The sequence below is a fragment of the Diplotaxodon limnothrissa genome, linkage group LG19 (assembly GCF_057381915.1).
Source record: "Diplotaxodon limnothrissa isolate DT_005_m linkage group LG19, D_limnothrissa_male_GT1.1, whole genome shotgun sequence".
Lineage (NCBI taxonomy): Eukaryota > Metazoa > Chordata > Actinopteri > Cichliformes > Cichlidae > Diplotaxodon > Diplotaxodon limnothrissa.
This window is the reverse complement of record NC_140614.1, coordinates 15405494-15420974: the sequence shown is the minus strand read 5'-3', so window position 1 is coordinate 15420974 and position 15481 is coordinate 15405494. Positions and strand designations below refer to the sequence as shown.

General features: G+C 45.1%; 1 protein-coding gene across 1 annotated transcript in view; it reads left to right on the top strand.

Moving 5' to 3' along the window:
• The window catches only part of LOC146611929 (leucine-rich repeat and fibronectin type-III domain-containing protein 5-like), a 35860-nt gene that overhangs the window by 5054 nt on the left and 15325 nt on the right, over window positions 1–15481 (top strand). Inside the window, exon 6 of the mRNA XM_085342638.1 lies at window positions 310–777. Within this exon, the coding sequence (XP_085198764.1) occupies window positions 310–777 (468 nt within the window). The remainder of the gene's footprint in view (window positions 1–309; window positions 778–15481) is intronic.

Below are 15481 nucleotides of genomic sequence, written 5' to 3'. Positions count from 1 at the left end.
GTCAGCATTGAGTTATAATAATTTTATTGACCCAGAAACCTTTTAATATAGAAGTAATACTACTACAACCTAATACTACTCCATTATTAGCTAACCAACTGTAGTACAAAGGCTATCATTTGTACTCTAATTCAAATGTGCTCTGTCAACATAGTAGATAAGTTTCAGCCTCTTACTTTTCACCCAAGTCTCAGAGGAAAAGTAGCAGGATTCCAGAAACCATTAAGCATTAAGATTTGCTTCTACTGTACTGTTGTCCCTGTGCTGTCTTGTTTCAAGTTTCAATTCACTGGTTTTCTGTCTTTTAAGGTGTAAGGCAAGAGGTGACCCAGAGCCAGCCATTCACTGGATCTCTCCTGAGGGTAAACTGGTCTCTAATTCCTCCAGAACACTTGTCTACGCTAACGGGACTCTGGACATTGTCATCAGTAAGGTGCAAGACACTGGCTCGTTCACCTGTATCTCCTCCAACCCCGCCGGCGAGGCTCACCAAACAGTGGATTTGGTTATTATCAAACTCCCGCACATTTCCAACAACACAAACAACATCCAGGAGTCTGACACGCGATCGTCGGACATTTCCACGTCAACCCGAGGCGGCGCCAACGGGAGCAACGTGACTGGTGATGTGAAGAGTGGTGTGGATAAGAGGGTGGTGACAGCTGAGGCCACGTCATCAACTGCACTGATCAAGTTCAACTTCCAGAGGAATATACCAGGAATTCGGATGTTCCAGATACAGTATAACGGAAGCCAGGATGACTCACTGGTTTACAGGTAATCTTGACAGCATCACTGCATAACATTCATTACACAGAGTGAGAAATTGAATATGATGTGGCCTACTGAGAGAATGAGCCAAGCTTGAGCAGCATAGATCAAATTACATCAGAATAGATCTAACTTTAATAATCCTCTTGGAAAATGTTTTCACTCGAAATACAAGTGGAACAGCTGGAGAGAAGTGAGAATGTGTCACGGTTTGCAGGGGCAAGCCGTGTGGAATATATATAGGACCAAAAGGCGGCAGCTCTGGTGCAGGTGAGGGTTTATTAACAACAAAAATGCAAACAACAAAGGTGCTAGGAACATGAAACTGAAACCTAAACTGGGTAAACTAACAACACAAACCAAGAATGACGGTGCAGGGAGGTCCGGGGAAATACATACAGGGAGACCGAGGGGAAACAACACAGACGAACCAGCAACGAGGACACGGTAACACACACTATAAATACACATGCCAGGAATCAGGGGATGGGAAACAGGAGGGGAACACACCTGGAATACATGATAACTGACAAGGCAGGGGAAACGTAAACAGAACACACTGACATAAGACAGAGCCCTTCAAAGTAAAACAGGAAACACATACACGTAATGACACAGACTCAGAGACGCGGACTAAACACAGAGACTTACTACACTAAGGAAATGCACAAGCAGGGAAGACATCAACCAGAGGGAACACCACTAAATGCTAGAAAATACAAAACTATCAAAAGTAAAAGTACATAACCAAAAACACTGGGTCACCGACCCAGGACCATGACAGTACCCCCCCCTCAAAGGCTGGCTCCAGACAGCCCAACAAGAAACAAAAACAGCCAGAAAAAACAGAAAACAACCCGACCAGGGCGGGCGGCGGGGGCCCAGGAAGGAGGGCCCGAAGCAAAACAAAACCGGAGCACCAGAAGGCCAAAAGACCAAAAACAAAAAACGAGCCCAAAACCAAAAGAAACGAAGCACACCAAAACACAGGAAAAAAAAAAAAAAAACAGTCCAAAACAGAAGAGTCCAGGGGGCCGACAGCACAGGAGTCCAAAACAGTTCAGGGGGCCGGCCAGGGGGCCGACAGCACAGGAGTCCAAAACAGTTCAGGGGGCCGGCCAGGGGGCCGACAGCACAGGAGTCCAAAACGGTTCGGGGGGCCGACAGCACAGGAGTCCAAAACAGTTCGGGGGGCCGACCGTGCGGACGGCAACGGCGGCCACTCAGGCGATGGCGGTCCGGGGGCCGGCCGTGCGGAAGGCAGCGGCGGCCACTCAGGCGATGGCGGTCCGGGGGCCGGCCGTGCGGAAGGCAGCGGCGGCCACTCAGGCGATGGCGGTCCGGGGGCCGGCCGTGCGGAAGGCAGCGGCGGCCACTCAGGCGATGGCGGTCCGGGGGCCGGCCGTGCGGAAGGCAGCGGCGGCCACTCAGGCGATGGCGATCAGGGGGCTGGCCGCGCGGAAGACAGCGGCGGCGCCCAAGTGTCAGGCGCACCGGCCGAGGCTTGGAGGGCACAGGACCAGGCGACGCTGAAGCAGAGGCAGGACCAGGCGTAACAGGAGCACAGGCAGAGGCTGGACCAGGCGTAGCAGAAGCACAGGCGGCCGCAGGACCAGGCGTAGCAGAAGCACAGGCGGCCGCAGGACCAGGCGTAGCAGAAGCACAGGCGGCTGGACCAGACGTAGCAGAAGCACAGGCAGCTGGACCAGACGAGGACGAAGACTCTGATGAGGCCGGACCAGACGAGGACGAAGACTCTGATGAGGCCGGACCAGACGAGGACGAAGACTCTGATGAGGCCGGACCAGACGAGGACGAAGACTCTGAGGCCGGACCAGACGAGGACGAAGACTCTGAGGCCGCAGCTGACGAAGCACAGGCTGGAGCTGCAGCTGACGAAGCACAGGCTGGAGCTGCAGCTGACGAAGCACAGGCTGGAGCTGCAGCTGACGAAGCACAGGCTGGAGCTGCAGCTGACGAAGCACAGGCTGGAGCTGCAGCTGACGAAGCACAGGCTGGAGCTGCAGCTGACGAGGAAGGTTGCTGAACGGGCCCCTCGGACCCTCCAGCGGAGACAGGAGGCTGAACGGGCCCCTCGGACCCTCCAGCCGACGAGGCATGAGGCTGGTGTGGTTCTCCGGAACCACCAGCTGACGAGGAAGGCTGCTGGACGGGCTCCTCGGGCCCCCCAGCTGATGTAGCATGGTGCTGGTGCCCAGCTGACGAGGAAGGTTGCTGAACGGGCCCCTCGGACCCTCCAGCGGAGACAGGAGGCTGAACGGGCCCCTCGGACCCTCCAGCCGACGAGGCATGAGGCTGGTGTGGTTCTCCGGAACCACCAGCTGACGAGGAAGGCTGCTGGACGGGCTCCTCGGGCCCCCCAGCTGAAACAGGAGACAAAGGCCGGAGCGGTCCCTCGGACCCTCCAGCGGAAACAGGAAACAAAGGCCGGAGCGGTCCGTCGGACCCTCCAGCGGAGACACGAGACGAAGGCTGGACGGGCCCCTTGGACCCTCCAGCAGAAGCCATCACAAAGCCCGCAGGCATGGAGTCCACTGGCAGACATGAAGGAAATGGGTGCTGTGCTGAGCACTGGCCCTGCTCAGACAGCACTGACACGGGGCACTTCCCAGGTGGCTGCTTAAACTCCAGGGGTCCAGAATCAGCTGAGGACTGGGACCTAGCCTCTGGGGAAGCCCTGGAGCGGCAAACAGTGCCAATGGCGGCTGAACCAGGAAAAGCACCTTGAGGTGAAATTAAACTTTCTCCCTGCACGGAGTGAATGAGTGAAGCCAATGATACTGGAGCCAGAGCTACTGGGGCCTGCGCTACAGGCGGCACTGGAGCTACTGGGGCCTGCGCTACAGGCGGCACTGGAGCTACTGGGGCCTGCGCTACAGGCGGCACTGGAGCTACTGGGGCCTGCGCTACAGGCGGCACTGGAGCTACTGGGGCCTGCGCTACAGGCGGCACTGGAGCTACTGGGGCCTGCGCTACAGGCGGCACTGGAGCTACTGGGGCCTGCGCTACAGGCGGCACTGGAGCTACTGGGGCCTGCGCTGAGGGTGGCACAGGAGACTGAACTGAGGGTGGCACAGGAGACTGAACTGAGGGTGGCACAGGAGACTGAACTGAGGGTGGCACAGGAGACTGAACTGAGGGTGGCACTGGAGACTGAACTGAGGGTGGCACTGGAGACTGAACTGAGGGTGGCACTGGAGACTGAACTGAGGGTGGCACTGGAGACTGAACTGAGGGTGGCACAGGCTGCGGGGGAGCTAACTGGGCTGAGAGTGGCTGCGCGGGAGGTGATATGCTGTTCACAAAGTCATCTGCCGCACAGAACACCGCCCCTGAATGAACCGTCATACAGTCCGCAAATGGAAAACAGTCCTCACTCACCACAGCCGGCGAATTAGTAGTCCGAACGTCCAGCTGTGGGGTGGCGCGCTTGCGGCGCGATTGGCGTCTCCTCCCCGCAGACGGCTCCGACGGGCCGGGCAAGATCACATCCGGCGAGTCGGGCAGCGAGGCAGGAGTGGCCGAGAGAAGGTGCGGTGTGAGCCGGAGAAAAGCCTGCATAGTCGGAGGAAGCGAGTTCAATAGCCATGGCAGGCCGGAAAAGAGCCGTTGCAGCCGGTCTTCTGTTGCGCGGCGAAGCTCTTCCGGGGGATGTTCCAGCCATAGGCTGAGAAGGATCTCCACATTGTACGTGATGTCGTCCTGGAGCTCCTCGGACGGATTTACAGCCGCTGGGTCCATGGTGGCTGGTTCGTTCTGTCACGGTTTGCAGGGGCAAGCCGTGTGGAATATATATAGGACCAAAAGGCGGCAGCTCTGGTGCAGGTGAGGGTTTATTAACAACAAAAATGCAAACAACAAAGGTGCTAGGAACATGAAACTGAAACCTAAACTGGGTAAACTAACAACACAAACCAAGAATGACGGTGCAGGGAGGTCCGGGGAAATACATACAGGGAGACCGAGGGGAAACAACACAGACGAACCAGCAACGAGGACACGGTAACACACACTATAAATACACATGCCAGGAATCAGGGGATGGGAAACAGGAGGGGAACACACCTGGAATACATGATAACTGACAAGGCAGGGGAAACGTAAACAGAACACACTGACATAAGACAGAGCCCTTCAAAGTAAAACAGGAAACACATACACGTAATGACACAGACTCAGAGACGCGGACTAAACACAGAGACTTACTACACTAAGGAAATGCACAAGCAGGGAAGACATCAACCAGAGGGAACACCACTAAATGCTAGAAAATACAAAACTATCAAAAGTAAAAGTACATAACCAAAAACACTGGGTCACCGACCCAGGACCATGACAGAATGTAAGGCATCTGGGCACTGGCATACCTACAAGGCTGATATATTGGCACTGCAAGGTGACTATAAGGGAGTTATTAGGCCACTCCAAGTGGGCTACTGGGGCACTACGAAGAAAGAATGCTGGCCGTGAAAGGGATACATGTGGGAGTTGTAAGGTCACTATGAAGTCTCTGCATGAGCTTGAAGGTAAGTGAGATTTATGCACATGGGCAAACCGAGGCCATGACCATGGAAATTCTAGGTTAAAATACCCTAAAAAACAAACAAAAAATGTGTATTTGCCAATTCTGTTTGATCATGAAAATGATTATGTATTCACTGGGATTTTTTTTTTTCAACCTACACACTTCCTTGTCTGAAATTTGCATAATTAATCCTAAAGTGGAAGACAATAAGCTTGTTTTTTATCAGAGCATATGCACAGATAATCCGTCTTTATTTACTCCCTTACAGGACAGACAAAAAGTTCATATCGGGGCAAGTTAGACTAACAAGGATATGAGACGAGGATGGAAAGCAAAGAAACATGAGAGTGTTTGACAATCTCGCAAACTAACACAAAACAGTCCAGCCTGCTGACTCAAACAGGATGGCCTTGACGGCGAGGGCTCTGCTGGCCTTTCTTGACTTTTGTTGTTTGCACAGGATTACACAGATTAGATCAGTCTCACAGGGAATGATTGTTATTTGAGCCAAATATTTACTCCAGTAAATTAGGGGGGGGAGGGAATTAGCAAACACCTCAAGCTTCCATAGGGAAATCTCTTTCCTATCGCTACTAATCCCTACACGTACATCAATATGCATAATGGTCAACGGGAACACCGGGAATGACCAATTGGGTCATCATGACCGTGACCTTGGTTTCCAGGAAAGTCTTCTTTCTTCATAATTCTTTGTCGCTAAACCCCGTTTAGAAAGTGTAACATACAGAGACGGGACAAGTAGGGTTTATAGCTGTCCGTCTTTTTAAGATAACATTACAGCTGTTCTGTTGCTCTCGCTTAGATTCACAGCACAGAGTCTGTGCATTTAGACTTTCACCTTGAGACTTCAAAATACTACATTAAGTACTACAAACAAGCAGCTTTCTGTGGGGCCACAGAGGGGGAGTTATTAGACAGCCTATCACGACCCACGCTGATCATTCCTCTCTTCGTTAGATCGCTTATTCTTTCGTCCTGTCCTTTCATATTCCCCACTTCCCCTTACTCTCCCTTTTTTCAGTAGGAAGTTTTTGGTGTGTCTGTGTTATTTTGCAGTTCCCTTGTCTTTAGGTAACGGATTGATTTCCATTCAACACCTCTGCTTGCACAAAGCAGCAGCCAATTGATTCTGCTTTTTCATTACCTGCACATCAAAGACAGAGAGGAGGGACAGAGTGGTAAAAAGAGAATAGTAAAAGAGGGAGAAAAGAGAAGGATGAATGGAACACGAAGGGAGATGGCAGGAAAAAAATTGTGAATGTAGGCAGGAAAGAGAATGATAGACACAGGTAACATGGCCCCACTGTCACTGTCAGGTGGGGCTCTTACTTTTCAGGTTCAATGCCACAATAGACATTTCTGTGCTTTACTCCCCAGTGAGTCGAATGCAGTGAGTGACGGTTTAAATCTTCACAAGTGTACCCTTTCATTTATGTTAACCATATGACCCTGCTAGTTGCTGCAAAACTGAAAAGTAAGAGTTATAATACTTGATTCTGTATCGATTTGTGCAGGGAAACCTAAACCCACTACTTCTTCCTGAGGGAGATTGGGGTCAGCTGCAGAACAGAACCCCTGGAGCTCACAGGGATTTGGTGCCTTGCTCAAGGACACTTGAGAGACCGGCAGATGTTCACTGATACAGTACTGCTGTTTTAACACCAGTCCTGCTGCTTAAGGATTGTATTTCTATTGCGGAGTCCGGTCTAGTCCATAGTAAACCTCTCTTCAGAGAAGCAATCTCACTGGCATTCTAGTTTTTATTAACATGAGTAATTTCTTTGTCTTTAATGTTAGAGAGACAGCCCAGCAAACTGCATGGCTTTAAGAGAGAAAAAATAAAGATGAATAGTAGAGCAGGGCGATATGGCCAAAAATATTTATCACGATATATATTTGAAAATTTGCGATAACGATATAACCGACGATATAATTGATGCGAGACAAAATACAACTCCACAACATTACTAGCGCAAAAAGACAACCTTCCATTTATTTTCACTTAAACAAGAAGCTGGTTTTTATGTACATTAAAGCTTTATAAAAATGTAACAGTGCAAATGCAAATTCCTTGCTGAAAGTTTAACCAAAAGGCATTTCCAGTAGAAATGGGCTGACATATCCTGAGCATAACCATGTATAATATCCACTGAAGTTAAAAAGAGGTGCTTTGCAACATTAAACTGCAGTGTGCAGTACGCATTTTTCGGACCATAAGGTGCACGGGATTATAAGGCACATTAAGCGAAACAAAGCAGTCAGATAAATCAAACTTTATTAAACTCATTCTTCTTGCTTCCTCCACTTCTGTACCATTGATTCATTAATGTTGAATTCTCTGGCAGCTGCTCTATTCCCATGTTGTTGCAGTATATTAATGACTAACCTCGTATTGTGGATGGATTATCTCAGTTGTTCTCCTGACTGAAGTTTGGTCCGTTTACAGCATCCTGCCATGCGATTGCATTTGTCTCTAACCATGAAGAACCTTCACGTTAACTTTTATAAGTGGAAAAGTGTTAGTGTTCGTCCTCCAGCTTCACTGTTTATGTTATGCTAACATAGCTGTGTCGCTAGCGATCACGTAGCACATCATTATATACCAGCTAGCCCAACTTCAGTAACCCTACAAACGTCACTGCTGTTTAGTTTCCTGTCTTCATTTATGTTGGAAGTGATAGCAGAGCTGTACGTTTGATTTTTTTCAGAAATCTCTCCGTCAGAACATGCTATATCATGCTTAGGTAACTAGCGAAACTAGCGAGCTAACTTCCGCTAGCTTCCTGCTAACTTCTAACTCCGTTAAATGTAATAACTTTTGTTTTCATGGATGCCTGGAAGTTAAACTTTATAGTTACACCTGGTAAAGCAGCAATGCTGATCGTTTTATTAAAGATGAAAGAATTTAGACAATTTTTAACTCTAAGTGATGCTGCAGTGTTGTTTGACCTGAAGCATACGGAGTTTATAGGACCCAGATTACTCCCAGATTTAAGAGCATCTTAGTCCGACAAATATGACAATAACAACGGCTGCTTGCATGTTCTGCAAAAAAATGTGCTTTGTTGTGTATCTGACGGACAAACACCAAACCAGTTCCACATCACTGAAGTTGCACCATTTTTACAAACCAATTCTGGTTCATCTGTTTCACTCAACAATCGGCCATGTGCGTATGAAAACAAAGGCACTGCGCATGCGCGTTTTACTCCCATTCTATCGCGATACAGACCCGTGGCTCTGACATCTGTGGTCATGAAGTCATTTGAGCGCCTAGTTCTCTCCCATCTCAAGACCCTCACGGCCCCCCTCCTGGACCCCCTGCAGTTTGCATATAGAGCCAACAGGTCTGTAGACGACGCCATCAACATGGCCCTACACTTCATCCTGCAGCATCTGGACTCCCCAGGAACCTACGCCAGGATCCTGTTTGTGGACTTCAGCTCTGCCTTCAACACCATCCTTCCAGACCATCTCCGAGGCAAGCTTTCCCAGATGAATGTGCCTGATCCCATCTGCCGGTGGATCACTGACTTCCTGACGGACAGGAAGCAGCACGTGAGGCTGGGGAAGAATGTCTCGGACTCCCGGACCATCAGCACCGGCTCCCCTCAGGGCTGTGTTCTTTCTCCTCTGCTCTTCTCCCTGTACACCAACTGCTGCACCTCCACCCACCAGTCTGTCAAGCTAATCAAGTTCGCAGATGACACCACCGTCATTGGGCTCATCTCTGACGGGGATGAGTCTGCCTACAGGAGGGAGGTTGAACGTCTGGTGTCTTGGTGCAGCCACAACAACCTGGTGCTGAATGCCCAGAAGACAGTGGAGATTATTGTGGACTTCAGGAAGCACACAGCCCCACTCCCCCCCATCATCCTGACTGACACCCCCATCACCTCTGTGGACTCATTCCGCTTCCTGGGTACCACCATCACCCAGGACCTGAAGTGGGAGCCCACCATCACCTCCGTCATCAAGAAAGCCCAGCAGAGGATGTACTTCCTGAGGCAGCTGAAGAAATTCAACCTGCCAACACGGACGATGATGCAATTCTACACTGCAATCATCGAGTCCATCCTCACCTCCTCCATCACCGTGTGGTACGCTGGAGCCACTATCAGGGACAAACAGAGACTGCAGCGTGTTGTGCGCTCTGCTGAGAAGGTGATTGGCTGCAGACTCCCATCTCTGCAGGACCTGTACACCTCCAGGACACTGCGGCGTGCAGCCCGGATCTCAGCTGACCCTTCTCACCCTGGACACAGTCTGTTTGACCTGCTCCCCTCAGGCAGGAGGCTCCGGTCCATTCGCACCAGAACCTCTCGCCACAAGAACAGTTTCTTCCCCTCTGCTGTTGGACACATGAACAATAACCACATGACTGTCCCCGCCACTAACACATGACCCTACGCTGTGTCACTGCATCATTTCATGTCTGGCACTGATCACCACCTGCACTCATGTATATATCTTTCTACGTAGCACTCATAATTCTTATTCTCATGTATATATGTTTGGCACTGATCACCACCTGCACTCATGTATATATCTTTCTACGTAGCACTCATAATTCTTATTCTCATGTATATATCTCATGTATATCTCATGCACATATCTTTCTTTCTACATAGCACTTTAATTCTTATTGTCTGCACTGAAGCACCGCAGCAATTTCCTAATGTTGTAAACCTCAACATCTGGCAATAAACCCATTCTGATTCTGATTCTGATTCTGATATTTCATTTTCCTATCGTTGCCTAACATTATACCGGTATTACCGTGAACGGTATAATATGGCCCAGCCCTAATGAATAGCCACACGTTTGTCTGATTATAGACAGTATGTCTCTTTTTTTTCATATGGGGACGTAGATTAGAATCTGGAACATGCATCTCTCAAACTGTCGTCTTCCAGCTTGGCCTGACAGTGCTTAAATGATGGAATTCTGAGACTTGACTACCACTAGACAGTATATTCAGGGTACTTGCTATGAATGTCATGGAGTATGATGTTTTCAGAAAGCATGCTCTGGAAAGAAAATAAATGAAAGTCAGTAGAAGTAAACAGAATACATGTGTGTGAATGAGACAGGTGGAAAGATGCTGGAAAGAGTAGAGGTAGTCAAGGTAGCTGAGTTTAAATACCTAGAGACAACCATCCAAAGCAACGGACGGTGCACAAGAGAGATAGCATGGAGTGGGTGAAGATGAGTGGTGACAGAAAGACAGGAGCAAGAGTGAAAGGAACAGTTTATAATGTATCATTTGGAGACAAAGTTACAGAGGTAAAGCTGAGAATCGTTTAGACATATGTGGAGGAGGGATGGTAAATATATAGGACCAAGGATGGTGAACATGCAGCTTACAGGCAGGAGGAAAAGAGAAGAGGGTTGGTGTGAAGAATGTTGATTCTGGGAATAGGGTGAGATGGAGGGAGGTAATCCACTGTGGTGACCTCTAAAGGGAATAATGAAGAAAAGGAAGTGCACCATGATTAGTTTTATTTAGGGTGGGTAGCATTATGGTGAGTGGTTAGCAGTGTTTCTAAAGTTGTGTCCTGCTGGGGATTTGTGTGTAGGCCCCTTCTGTGCTTGTGTTCAAACACATGCATGTTAGCTTATTTGTTTAAGGATATTTTCTATAAAACATATTCACCTACATTATTGTCTAAATGTTGTCCTCAAGGTATCTCTTCACAGGAAGGTACATCGCTTTGTTGGAGATGAGTAAGAAAATAATCTGGATTTATTCCATAGCCATTTTAGTTACATTGAATATTGGGAATCCCAAAAATGGCAGTTGGACTGCAACAAAATATAATTTGACATTATATGTCAATCTAAAAAACATTTGATTAATGACCTATTGTCCTGATTAATGGACAAAGAACTGCAAAGAATTAACTGCAAAGAAAAAATACATATCAGTTTCCTTTAACTCAAAGAAATCTTGCAAATCTTTGCATATTAAAATATTAAACAAGATAACATTTTGGTTTGTCTTTAAAATATGACTAAATTATCGGTCGAAGATCTGACAATTCTTGTTCTACAGAACATTTGAAGTCTCGAGTTGTGATTATTAATCACTTCTCAGTCCATTTGGACCAGTGTCCAATGAAATAAAGCTGATCAAATTCTGATCCTTTCTGTACTATTTTATCTGCCTGAGCTGCTTTCCACAATTAAAGGCCTGCTCTATTTCGCGGGGTATAGATTGCTGTTAAATTGGATTCTTCACATATAACTTACATTCAGGCAGAAGTATCTTGGATGTTTTTTTGCTGGCGCTCACTGTCACTTTTACTAAGTAACATGATAAATGGTGCCAACAACAAGCAAGGTCAGCTTTGCTAATTAATGTTAATTATTGTTTAGGTGGTGACAGAAGCGTCACTGTGAACTCATGCTGCAGAATTTCTAGTCTAGTACTCATCAAAATTTTGATTAAGTAGTTAGCGGCAAGTTAAGGTGTGTCATGTTAATTAGGTATTTACAGTGTGTCTGATATTTAATCAGCATGTATGTAAATAGAATCACATCATACCCGATACTGGCAAATATCTTATATCACAGAATTAAGATTAAAGCATAAACCAAGATATTCCTACTGGCTATGACCCCAGTTTGTAGTGATTTTTTCCAAAGCTTTATCAATGCCAAATTGTCCTCCATAAACTTCATTGTTCATCAACCACAGTGACCAAAAATAAATTTGGTACATTTTTTCAGGGAACTTTTAAGAGAGCTGTTTTGTCTGAAAGCAAAATGAATCAACCTTATTTTACAAGGTACTCAAGGTCTTAATCGAGCGTACCAAGAGCGCCACACCATTTAATTCAAGCCACTTTATAATGCAGAACCAACTGTGGATTCAGTAAAAAATATTTGTAGTTAAATTGTTTAGCAGCTGTTAAGTTTCATCATCATCTCTTGTCATGGTCTCTATAACTCTAAACTTGGATTTGTATAAATAACTGCCAGAGGAAGTAAATTGAGTCAACAACACAGCTCATTTCCAAATTTCAGCCTGATATTTCAGGGTCATATCAAGTAAAGAGTGGTATTGAGTAAATAATGTGATGACCTTTTACTCATGACTAGAGCAGAAGCAGCACATGTAGTCCCTGGCCTTAACACCTCACTGGTTTCATCGTGGAGGTCAGAGCCACGTCGATGATGATGCTGAAGCTCACAGTGAGCGTCGATACAGGCGACTGCAAAATGGCCACAAAGTGTAACACATTCTTATCACAGTGAAGAACCAATTTCTGTATTTAATTAAAGGTTTGGATGAATACAATCTATTATTGGATCAGAGAAAAAAATCAATTTGCAAATTATAAGATGAATAGGTGTCTTGTTTAGTCAATGAGCAGCATTTTATAATGGTGATGGTAAAAGGCCTCTTAAAGACGTGTGCGCTGAACATAGAAAGAAATGTTGATGAATGCTGTTTTCCAGTGAAGTGGAGCAAAAGCAAAAATAAAGATAACTAGAAAAATTTGCATTTCCTGCGAAAATGCAGTGTGGATGCTTAAAGCTGAAGCTGTATGCAAAAAGTAGCTGAAAAAGCTGAAAAGTTGCAGAAATTGTAAAAACTTTGCAGAAGCAAAGGAACTTTGCTAAAATGGAATAACTTAGCAGAACTGCAATATCTTAGAGGAAACATAATACTTGGCAGAAATACAATAGCATAGCAGAATTTAGCAGAAATATTGTAACTTACCAGAAACATGATAACTTCTCAAAAATACAAGAATTTAGGAGAAATAGTATAAGATAACAGAAAGAATATATTTAGCCAAAAATACTTAAACATTACAGAAACACTATGATTTAGAAAAATAGTACAACAGAGCAGAAATATTGTGATTTACCAGAGACACTGTGATGAACTATGAATATTGTAATTTTAAATTGAGACTATGTTTTAGCACAAATATTATAATTTGGCAGAAATACTATAATTTAGCAGAAATACTATATTAAGCACAAATCCTATAAAAAGCAGAAATGGTATGATTAAGCACAAATACTACATTTAGTAGAAATACTTTGTTTTAGCACAAATCCCATAAAAAGCAGAAATACTGTACTATGATTTAGTAGAAAAACTATAATTAATCAGAAATACTAAATTTAGCAGAAATACTATATTAAGCACAAATACTATGAAAAGCAGAAATAGTATGATTAAGCATAAATACTACATTTAGCAGAAATACTATATTAAGCACAAATCCTATAAAAGCAGAAATAGTATATTAAGCACAAATCCTATAAAAGCAGAAATAGTATATTAAGCACAAATCTTATAAAATAGCAGAAATAGTGTGATTTAGCACAATAGTAATAAGTTAAACAGAAAAATTGGAAAAGCAAAATGGACAGCTGAAAAAATGCTGAACATGCTGAGGTTCCCTCAAATATACTTGTTAAATGACAAAAATCAGCAAAAAAATTTATGACTGCCACACAATTACAAATATGTACACATGAGGAAACACACATGCACAGAGAGACACACACACAAGATCCAATTCAGTCAACCAGTCTAAATATATTGAATTTGAATCTTACAATGGGATCATCCCATTAAAAGGCTTTCTCTCTCTCTCTCTCTCTCTCTCTGTCACACACACACACACACACACACACACACACACACACACACACACACACACACAGGGAGAGAGAAGTAAGTTTCTAGGTCAGCCTGGGAGCTGGTGAATTTGAATCCACCAATCAGAGAGGCTGTGCACTTTTCCCCACCAAAACAGGTGCATCTGTTTACACACGCAGCAGCACAGAGACACAGGATTTTTGCAGTCTATTTCTCATAGTGACGACTCCCCTCAAACAAATGACCGTAATTTCCTAACCGTAGGGGCTAGAACGGTCATTCTTACACCGTTTTGTTCAGAAGAGATGGGGGAATCTTCAAGTGTTGACAATTTAATATTAAAATATGAATTTTTAGAGATATATGACATGGATGACTTGTTGACTTAGAAGCCACGAATTCCCCAATATGCAAATTTGAATGCCTGAGACCACATATGTGATTGGCTGGCTGGGAAGCCGTGCAGGCCCTGATTTGTGGATTTGAATTCCTCAGCCCTCAGATATGATTGGCTGGCTTAGAAGCCACGAAGGCCCCAATATGCAAATTTGAATGCCTCAGGACACTTATTTGATTGGCTGGGAAACTGTGCAGGCCCTGATTTGAAAATTTGAATGTCTCAGTCCTCACAGAGGATTGGCTGCCTGGGGACCTGGCAGAAATATATAGAAATACTATTATTAAGCATAAATACTACATTTAGTAGAAATACTATGTTTTAGCACAAATACTATAAAAAGAAGAAATACTATAATTTAGCAGAAATACTATATTAAGCACAAATCCTATAAAAAGCAGAAATACTATAATTTAGAACAAATAGTATAAAAAGCAGAAATACTATAATTTAGCAGAAATACTATGTTAGGCACAAATCCTATAAAAAGCAGAAATACTATAATTTAGCAGAAATACTATGTTAGGCACAAATCCTATAAAAAGCAGAAATACTATAATTTAGCAGAAATACTATATTAGGCATAAATCCTATGAAAAGCAGAAATAGTATGATTTAGCAGAAATACTGTATTTAGCACAAGTACCGAAAAGTACCAGAAATACTATGATTTAGCAGAATAGTAATAACTTATTGAAACACAAATGCACAGAGGGACACACAAACACAGGCTCTAATCCAGTCAACCAGTCTAACTATGTTCAATTTAAATCCTACAATGACATGCTGTCAAATAAGGGCAGGGTCCTCTCTCTCCCACTAAACACACACACACACACACACACACACACACACACACACACACACACACACACACACACACAGGGAGAGAGGACTAAGTTTCTAGGTCAGCCTGGGAGCTGCTGAATTTGAATCCACCAATCAGAGAGGCTGTTTACGTTTTCCCGCCAAAACAGGTGCATCTTTTTACACACGCAGCACAGAGACATAGACCTGCTTCTTTCAGTTTATTTCACATAGTGAGGATTCCCCTCAAACAAATGACCATAATTTCCTAACCATAGGGGCTAGAGCGGTCATTCTTACACCGTTTTGTTCA